This window comes from Kryptolebias marmoratus, linkage group LG15, assembly GCF_001649575.2.
Source record: "Kryptolebias marmoratus isolate JLee-2015 linkage group LG15, ASM164957v2, whole genome shotgun sequence".
NCBI classification, from domain to species: Eukaryota; Metazoa; Chordata; class Actinopteri; order Cyprinodontiformes; family Rivulidae; genus Kryptolebias; species Kryptolebias marmoratus.
Genome location: NC_051444.1, coordinates 29,237,279 through 29,247,706, shown reverse-complemented (window position 1 = coordinate 29,247,706; position 10,428 = coordinate 29,237,279). Strand labels below are relative to the sequence as shown.

Sequence of the window (10,428 nt, the reverse complement as noted above, 5' to 3'; positions counted from 1 at the left end):
GGGGGGGGAGTTGAAGCGAGCACATTACTGAGAGCTGAGAAGAAGTTATGACATTTAATAAAAAACACAAAGCAGAACAAGATCTGTGTTCTACACTTCTCAGTAAGTTTTATCTGCACATAATTGACTGTATTCGCAAGAAAATGCGAGATACCCTGAACAATCGGTTACAAACAAAGCTAATGTTAGCTTATCTCTTCAGTGAACCCGTCCACATGAAAACACATCAGCACAAGTGGGATTTGTTTAGTAACGCTTAATAAAGACTTTGTATCTGTATGTGCAGGAAAAAGCATAATAAAAATATGTCTGTTCTAGCCAAAGCTTTCCCAGAATACAGTTATAATCTCAATCAAGCTGAAGGCTGTTCAGCAAAAACATATTAGAAAGACTGCAGCAGCAGCATCAACACTTTAATACAATACAATAGTTTTACACTACTTTAAAGAACTGCCTCATATGAAGCACACACAAGGAGCTTTATTTTTCATTAACACTACATTGTGTTTTATTTATAAATGACTTACATTTGTTAGTTTTGTAATAAAGCACTGAATGTTCCGTTGAACTGAAGCACTTTTTGCTCAAATATTTTGGATATTTTACTATTGCATTGTTGAATTTTAAACAAACCACCGAAGAATAATACACTTTTCAGATGGAAAAAATGCAGACATGTTGTAAAACTTGGCATTCAGAAAAAGAAAACTGAAATTTGGGGAAAAATTAAGAGCGTTTGGGGAGAAAAGTAAAATAAAATGAATTTGATAGAATGAATGAATCACCTTAATGCCACTGGTATCACCCCATCCCCCATCCTGAGGTCAGCCAACCACGATCGCTCCACACACACACACACACACACACACAAAAAAGTTACAGCTATGTAGTCATTTTGCAACATTTTATTCATAGCAGAAGGGTCAGCAAAACATTCTGTTATAAAACAAAAGACTGAACTGAAATAAGCCAAAAAGCCATTCTGAACTTAGACAAGTTCTATCATGTGAGAAGAGCAGTACAGATATGAATAGTATTTTATCACATTTGTTTTAACAAGGGCTACTTTAAGCCACTGCTTTATGATTTAGGAATAGGGCCTGTTTCATTATTTTTGTTTATATATAAAAAAAGACTGTCCACATGTTTGGGATGAAGACATGTGAATTATAGTCTACTTACCACAAGTCCTGCAGCTGAAAAGACACTTTGCGTACACACACTGCTGCTGCTATTTCTGCTAGCTGGGGAAATTTGTGCTCCTTCATTTTCACAGAGCCAATTGATCAACATGGAGGAGGCGCCTTTATTTTGACAGCGTTGTAGCTCACCTGTAGCTGTACTTTACTCTTTCAAAAATAAAACTACAATGGCAGAAACAAAAGTGGTATGACTTTGAGGAGGATGGAATTGGTGTTGTCAAAAATAGCACCCTGTCTAGAAAAGCACTGTGGTCGTTAGGGTACAACCTGCTTCATTACCACTACCCCGTGGACCTGGTAAAGAGGGGGGTGGGCTGTTTGTGGTGGTGGCCTTGGGGAAAGCTTACTTGCTAAGCCATAGGCACTGTCATATTTTGAAAACTCAGCAACACATCTCAAAAAGTTGAGACGGAGCCATATTTCCGTCTGTATGGCATCCCCTCTTCTTTTAACAACGGTCTGAAATCACTGAGGACCTGAGGAGAGCAGCTGCTGGAGGTTTTGGAGGGACTGTTGTCCCATTTTTGTCTGATGGAGGATTCTAGATGCTCAACAGTGCTGTCTCTTCCTTTTTGTTTGTTTCAGGATGTATCAAATGTTTTCAATTGGTGAGAGGTCTGGACTGCAGGCAGGTCAGTTCAGCACCTGGACTCTTCTGCTATGAAGCCATGTCGTTTGAATGGATGCAGGATGTGGTTTAGCATTGTCCTGTCAAAATTTTTCAAGACCTTGCCTGGGGAAAAAAGCAAGTCATTTGAATGGGAACATATGTTGTTGTTCAATGAGCCTTTTCCCAGAGAAGAGGGCAGCATTTCTGGAACATGTTTACAGCTGGCTTCTTCTTTGTCTGATAGAGCTTTAACCAGCTTTAGTGGACAGCACAGTGAAGTGTGTTTACAGACAGTGATTTGTGGAAGTGTTTCTGAGCCCATGCAGTGATGTCCAGGACAGAATCGGACCTGATTTTAATGTAGTGCTGCTTCAGGGCGCGAAGGCATCCAATATTGACTTTCGGCCTCGTCTCTGTCACACAGATTGCTTCCTACTTTTGAAATTAGGTAATATTTTGAACTGTAGTTGGTGGGATATTCAAAGTCTTTTCAATTTAGTGTTGATGAAGATTATTCTGAAATTGTTCCACTGTTTTTAGATGCAGTTATTTTGCAGGCTGGTGAACCTCCGCCCATCTTTACCTCTGAGACATTCAGCCTCTAAAATGTTTTTTTTATACCCAGCCCTCTTACTGACCTGTTACCAATTAACTGAAATCAATGAAAAAAGCTTTTCCAGCTGTTTATTTGTACCCCTTACTTCTACAGTCTTTTGTAACCCCTGTTCACTATATTTCATAGTGAATAAAGTATGGGTTTAGAAGACTTACAAATCATTGCATCCTGTTTTTATTTACCTTTTTATATAACATCCCAATTTTTTCAGATTTAGGTTGAAATAAAAAAAAAGGCCAAATCGCTGTGAGAATGTCTGCTGTAAATATATAGTAAACTTTACTCAATTCAAAAGATGAACATTGACCAATAATTGATTAAGAGATTTGTACACATTTTGCTGTTGTGCACAACCTAAATGGATGCTTAGTGTGTGATTGTTGTGTTTTTAATGTAATTTGTCCCTGATAAGGATTTGTTTTTTATAATTACCCAGGTGAGAATTTACTTTACCACTGATTTATTTGTGCAGCATTGATTGAAAAAAGTGAATTTTTTTTGTATACACTTGTTCTTTTATGTCATGCTGTTTTTTTTTTTTTTTTTTTACAATCTTTGCTGAGATGTAGATCTAAAGAATGGCTGCTCACTCTGCTGGTTATTTTGAAACTAGACACAAAGCCAAAGTGTCTTATGCACATTTTGGTTACCTTCATTGATAAATAGAAAGGTTTTAAACCGTTCTGACTGAAATGTTTTTCCTACTTGGAGAAACTTCAGTAATGATGTTAGTCCTCTTCACTAAAGTAGTGTTTGTGTATGTTTGTAGGGGCTTATTTCATGCTTAGCATCATTTGTGGTGAGTGACAACAGGCCTCTTTGTTCTGTAACTCTACCCCACCACTGATGATTGATTCATAGCCTCCAGAGATGCTTTTTGGGACAGTGATTGGCCTCCTGTGGCTCTGTGTTAATTTGTTATAACACCACTCCTAATCAACATGTCTGAGACCATTTCCAGAGCAGAAGTGCTCAGCTAGCAGACTTTGTGATATAAATTTTCAGAAAGACACAACACGCTCCTGATGTTCAACAACTCCTTATACAACATCAGGAACTCTGCTCAGGCTGTAGGCAGTAAATCAAATAGTGCCCTCACTGTTTTCATTGAGAATTTAGGAGAGGAAGCTCTACTGTTCAAGCAGAATAAGGAGATTATTAACAACTAGAAAAGTTCTATTGAAATATTGAAGGATGCCAATGTAGCTACTGCCTGAATCTTAACACCCATTCCTTTTAAAATAATCTCAGTTGACAACATGTTGACATTTTGATTCATAAACTGGATAAATGTGAAGAAACTAAGATCAGAAGAAATGTCAAACAGCTGCCAGTAGCTCAGCTGTGTCACCATTGTAATCACACACCTGTGTCATTCATTTCCTTACAGCACTCTTAATAAAACAGGCCAACACAAATGCAAAGTAGAAAGTAAGCTTTCAGTGTTTTGTGTTGAGATATGACAAGGTAATAAGACCCTTCACTTCCACTTTGGAAGAAAAAGGGTCTGAGCTCTGATACAGTGGGAGTCTGAGAGAGTTGGGGTGTGTGCGCTCTGTACTCAGGAGGGATATGAGAGAAAAATCATTGTTTTTTTACATCTGGGAAGTGTGCTTGTAGTTTGAGCTAAAACTCAAGAGTATAATCTAAACTTTACATTAAAGAAATTAAGAGAATGTTTAAAAAAAAAAACGTTCTTATCCTTTTATTTATTTTTTTCTTGTTGACATTGGAATGCTGTGTTTTGTGTGTTTTATGGTAATTTCCTTAACAAAACCTCCACATGGAGAGCTCTCCATACGGAGCCGTGTACCTGTCACCACCTCCGGACAACAACTGGAGAAGGTGAGTGCTGCCTCTGTTGAGCCTCGGACAGATCGCTTGTTTTTGTTTGTTCTCCTTCCCCGCAGTAGAATATTTTGTATCTGGATCCATTTCCTCCTGCCAACGTGTTTCCTGCACCGTGCCTCTCTGGACCGACCAGTATTTTCTGTCCTGGTTCAGACACCAGCCTTCCTCGATCAAACACAAATCTGAGTGAATGAAAGGGAAGGGCTGATGGATGGGTGGAGTTGTTGGGCTTTGTTGTTTCTGCTCAAATGTTTCAAGAGTGAGAATGCTGCATTAACCCTGGGAAGGCTGCCTCTGACTGAAAGTGTTTGACACATAGCCTTTCATTTTAAAGGTCATGCCCAACAGCAGACTTTCCACTGTTCAGAGGTTCTGTGTTAGTCTTTTGTGGTGCAGAATGTCCAGTTTAGCTGAAATTCAAAGTCAAGGACTACAGGCTTATTTAAACTGGTCTTGTGAGCCACAAGGTCCCTTTTTTCCAGGTCCGACTGTGCCTACGTAGAGCAGCAGTGTGTTGGTAGACAGCTTTTCCTCAGTGTTTACAAGGGAGTGAATTATGGGCCTGTGATAAAAAGCTCAGCCAAGCTCCTCCTCACTCTCTCCGTCAGTCTCGTTGCTTTGTCTCCACTCTTGTGTTTAGTATGCTGGCTTGGCCGGCTGCCAGTCACCCTGCCTCGTCTTCTTCTCCAGCACTGACACAGACGCCGGCCAAGCTCAGCATTGAGCGCACTGTAACAGCTTGTACTTTGTAAGCGAATAAGGTCCACGCCCTCTCATTGTTGACGGCACAGAACAGGTTGGCTGACAAATGTCTTTACAGAGCAACCAGACGTCAGTGCTCTCAGAGCAAGTGGGTTTCTCTAAGAGATGGGTGGCACAAAGGACTGGAAGCCGACTCTCCACTGAAGTCAAATCTAGCCAAGTTTATTTCTTAGGCACATTTCAAATAAATGCTGTTGTCCAAAGTGCTGCACATCAAAAAAGTACAACAAGAGCAATAAAAGACCTTAGAAATGCTTTGAGTAAATAAAAGCAATAAAAATAATAATCCCACAGAAATCAATTCAGTTTATTTACATAGCACCAATTCACAACAAAAGTCTCCTCAGGCCACTATATACAACAGAAATAAGTTCATTCAAGTCAGATTCAAATCTAATTACAGTTAAATCAATCCCATTATAATACAGTGCAATCACATACAGTGCCTTATAAAATGCCAGTTATACAAAGTTGAAGGCAAAAACACACACAGAGTGTGGGGCAGTTTGTCCCACATCTGCTAAAGCCTGGTTGGTGTCAAATTTGAAAAGCTTCGTTTATATCTTGTAACCTTGTTTGAAAAGACTACAAGGTCAAGGAAAAGTGATAAAAGAAATGTGTAGAAAGTAAAAAAGAAGACTGCAGTTCTGTAACAAGAATCTGTTCACTAATAAACTAAGATTTACCAGGGGGTCTGCAGCACTAAAACCATAGCTGTTCAGAAGATTTAACAAAGGTGAATTAAGTATTTTGACTGTATCTGTGTAGTAATACAGCTTCATCATAAATATAATGTCATTATAACCTGAAGTACCACTTTTCTAACTGTTGGTAGTTTTAAAAGTAAAGAAGCACTCAAACAGTCCTGAATCTATTTTATTTGGACTCCACAGGTGTCTCTTTGAGCCACAAAGACTTGTGGGACAAACGATCTCCTTTTACAAGGGCGGGTCAGTGTTCCCTATACCCAACATGAGCAACCTGGTTATAAACAGAACTATTTGTTTTCTACTTGGGTTGGTATTAAAATGTTATCTACTATCTTAGAGCTATAAAAAGGGATAGAAAAAGAATTGCACAGGTTCACATACGAGGCTCAGGGCTGCAGACACCGCTGAGTCCAGAAATCCAGACTTCATTCTGTCTTCGTTCAGACGTATTGTTTCCTGATCAACTCCAAGATCATCTAAACCTTAAGAGTGGCTCAAGTTTTAATTTAAAGTAAGGTTCCTAGTGATGGAATTAATGTGCGTTTTTAATATTTGTAATTAGCGTGACATCTATTTTTCTATTTATTCTGGTTTGCTGCTTATTGACGCCCAGTTTACAAAATAATTTAGAGTTCAGCAGTACTTATAAAATAAAGAGTGTATTTAATGCAGCCTGGTCAATTTTCAGTGTGTTTATTCTACTTGTGAATGAGCATACAGCATGGCAGTGTTGCATAATATCTTGTTTATATTCATCTCAGGGAGTCCTGGCAGTTTTGTGTTTACACTTTTGTAGAAACTGTTACTTGTCCGTATTTTTCCTGTCTGAACCATGCTGCTCTGTGATTAGCATCAACCCCGTCATGTCTCTGCAGGCCGTATTTAGCCTCCTGCTCCAACCTGCAGCAGATTGTTGTCACAGTGTGGAACGGGGATAAACTTCCCTCTCAGCTGTGGATTTTGGCCCACAAATCTAGGCAAACACAAAAGCACTAACGTGAATCCATCTTGTTTTTTTTTTTTGTTGTTGTTGTTTTTTTTCTTAACCAAATTGTCTGAGTTCACACATGCAGGTGTGTTCCAAACTTAAGCATGCAGATCATTGCACTTGATGTCAAATAATCCAGCTGCAATATTTAAAGACTGACCTGCAGGGTGGAAAAAAAGGGGGTGGGATTGACCTGCGACCTGTCTGTTTTAGTCACTGGTTCTTTGCTCTTGTTTGTTAGTTTAGGCGGTGATGTGAGCTCACTTTCTAAACATGTTGAGATTTACATAAGACCTGAATCTTTTTCCTAAAGGTTAAGCCAGGACAATCTATCATTCTCAGTTGCTTTATCTTGAGTCTAAGAAATGCTGCAATGTTAATAAAACTAATAATCTCCTTTAAATATTATATTTCCATCATTACAGGTAGATAATAATCAGCCTGTAACAGAGGATATCAGGGATGTTTGAGTTTGTTTTAAGTGAACTGTAATTTGAGACGCAGACAGCCAGCATCTGTTTTTACAAAGTTTCTGCGTTTCAAACTTTCACAATGTGAGCAACCATTCAGGAAAGCAGGTTAGAAAATTTAAAGGGAACAGAAGAATCTAAACAACAATGTAAGATTTCTCTTAATCGATTTTACGACATATTTAAGACACTTTGAAGTCAGATTATGTTAAAAGGTTGTAAACTATTAATATCGCCCCTGTTGAACCAGCGGGTTAAAACAGTGGTAAGGCAGTCTGACAGAGTTAGATTTAACAATTATGATGCATTGCTAAGACGCATATCATAAATGTTTTTAATGACAGAACAATCAGAATGCCATCACTTACACAAATAATTCAGAGTCTACTATGAGTTTTGGTTTTTATTTTAGGAAGCAGCTTAAAGTATTTTTAATTTAAAGAAAGAAGAAGTGTCCGTCTGTCTTCTACACTGTAGTTTTCTGTGTGTCGTAAGCATAATGTCTATCAAAGCTATGTTAGTTCTTATGAAGTTTCATGTTAGATAATCAAAACAGCAAGGTTACCTAAAGGTGGGTAAACTTTGCTAGTCAGGAATCACTTTCATTCCTATGAAGGCTTCATAGTTTGATGCAGATCTCTTCACGTTTTGATTTAAAGTTCAAAAATGAAACCTTTAGGAATACAAACCATTTTAGCAATCAGAGTGAAACATGAAAAGAGTGCAGAGCTGGTCATTGGGCGAGAGGTGGGGGACACCCTGGACAGGTCGCAAGTCCACCACAGGGACACACAAAGACAAACAACCATTCATGCTCACTCAAATTTAAGCACAATGTTGTTACCAATTAACCTAAAATGTATTTTGTTAGCCTGTTTGAGAAAACTGGAGAAAACCCCACATGCACAAAGAGACATGGAAACTCCACACAGAAAGGCCCCAGCTGCAGTGCACCTGACTTTAAAATTTTTTTAGCCAATGTTTTTGTTCAACAATATACACGTAAGAACACTAGAATAAAAATCAGGCTGTGGGCTCACATGCGCCCCCAAGAGACAGAGGCCTGCCTCATGGTCGGCCCTTTCAATGCAGTTTAAATCAGATCAACATTAAAAAAAAAAGTAATCTACATGAAAAACATTAGCACTTCTGCAGATAAATCGCATATAATGCAAGTGTCTACAAACATATTGGTAACAGAGAGTGAGAAAACCAAACGCACGTCCACGTGAACACGCTCGGATTGATTTGTGTTGAACTGTGGACTCAAGGGAAGCCGGGAAGGACTCTGCCTCGCCTCGCAGATCTGCATCTTGTTTGAACAGGAAATGGTCATGTTTAGCAGTTTTCATAGTAAAAGGGATAAAAATGACAAACACCCTATAGAAATTACACTTATAACATAAACTAAATATGAAGCAAATATTTGTTTTCATAAAGGTTTATTGGAATTCAAAATAATAAACCTTTACACAGCAGTCAGTTTTGCATGGTATGGTTATTTACAAGGAAATCCGTGGTTATACATGAGTACAAATGGCAGCGGCAACTAGCTGTTGCACTTCTGGTGCAGCTTGGGGCTTTTTCAGCAGAAAATTTTAAAATATTTTGTTTAAATGACCATTTATCTGTTGCTGCTGCTTTCTGCACCACAGAATTCCACGTAAATAACAATACAATGCAATATTGACAGCAATGTAAAGGTCTAAGAAATAATGTTTGCATGAACAACTACGAAGTTTTGTAGAGTGAAACTTTTTTTTAAAAAATGGCAGCAGTCCACTTTAGTCTTGGCTGCTTTTGAACTACCTGCTTATCAGTCCAGTCCGAGTTTATCTCTATTTCTTGAAACTGAGCAAGTAAGATATTAACTGTTCAGAACCTCCCCACAGAGCCCCACTTTAAAATGTCTGAAATAGTCTTTTATGTTATGGTTTATACTATCATGCTGTGCTGAAAGCCAAATCAAGAGCAAACTACACAGTTTGTCAACTGCAAATTAAACATTCTCAGTTGCAGCAAGTTATTTTTCCTTATATAGCTCGCTCAACATATTTGCACCATGGCGATGTCACCAAACAGCTTGTGGTAAATGTAATCAGAATAATAAAGCCCTGTTAGCTGAGCGGACATACGTTTTGTCAGTGTTGTGTTTTAGTAACTTTAAGAAAAGACACAACACGATGTTTGAAGGAAACGGGAAATCTGTCAAGTCTTCCAAGGCTCTTTTGTTTGGAAAATTCTTCTTTGTTACACACAAAAGCTGCCTCCTCATATTCATGCAAAAGATTTCATGCATGCGAGTTGTTGCACTGTGAAGCAGATTTTTTATTTTTTTTCTCGTCTGTCTCACGGGAGAGCGGGGCGGTAAGTGTTTACAACACCAGCTCCATCTGCACTTCATTACTTAGTCAGTTATGGACAAGAGCCACAGAGAGCTTTAACTGTTTCACCACAGCAAACATCTGGAAGTTTGATCACAACTGAGGAAAAAAAAACTTCTAAAAAAATTTACTGCTCCATTCATTAACATATTGGTTACAGTTTTGTTTTCCTTTGCAGCAAAGTTCAGAAGAATTAGATGTTTTAAATATTCAGGTTTTTCTTCATCTCAGTGTCATCAGAAAGGCCTCTGATCTGTTCCAGTGTAGTTAGGAACTGCAAAGACACTAACAGAAACAAGATGTTTCTGTTTTTAAAAGACATGTTTCCACTGACATCTAAACATTGATCAAATGTGAACAGACAAGACTTTCTGAATCAGCTCGCAAACTGTCCCAAGTTCTCCTGAATAATTAGAAATGTTGTAGTGGACCTGAGAGAATTTATGCTGTCTTAAGAAAGAAAGATGTTCACATTAAATACTGAATGAGTTCACTGTTTTCTGTTGTTCTTCATGAAACATTTGCGATATTTTCTACATTATATACTTCACATATACTGTGTCTGTGTCTTTGCATTAATATGACTGTTTTAAAGGTTTTTTTTTGGTTTGTGGTAACATGAAAACTTTACAGCAGTGGGCGAGTATTGAAAGACTGCCAGGCATCACAGAAATGCAGATCAGAGCTGTTCACATAGCCTTTAACCGCTCCGTGACCAGCTCCCTGGCCAACAGATTTTATCCTCTCCCCAAATCTTCCAACTATTTTTTTTTTTCTGCCTTAGATCAAAAAAGCCATAATTTTCCAACTTTGTACACTTGCAGTGAGCTGAGCG

The 10,428-nt window shown here is 38.4% G+C and overlaps 1 protein-coding gene across 5 annotated transcripts in view; it reads left to right on the top strand.

Moving 5' to 3' along the window:
• The window catches only part of crtc3 (CREB regulated transcription coactivator 3), a 58,416-nt gene that overhangs the window by 13,211 nt on the left and 34,777 nt on the right, over positions 1-10,428 (top strand). For all 5 annotated transcript variants that reach the window (XM_017435022.3, XM_037979673.1, XM_017435024.3 and 2 more), the window contains exon 4: positions 4,212-4,273. In XM_017435022.3, the coding sequence (XP_017290511.1) occupies positions 4,212-4,273 (62 nt within the window). The remainder of the gene's footprint in view (positions 1-4,211; positions 4,274-10,428) is intronic.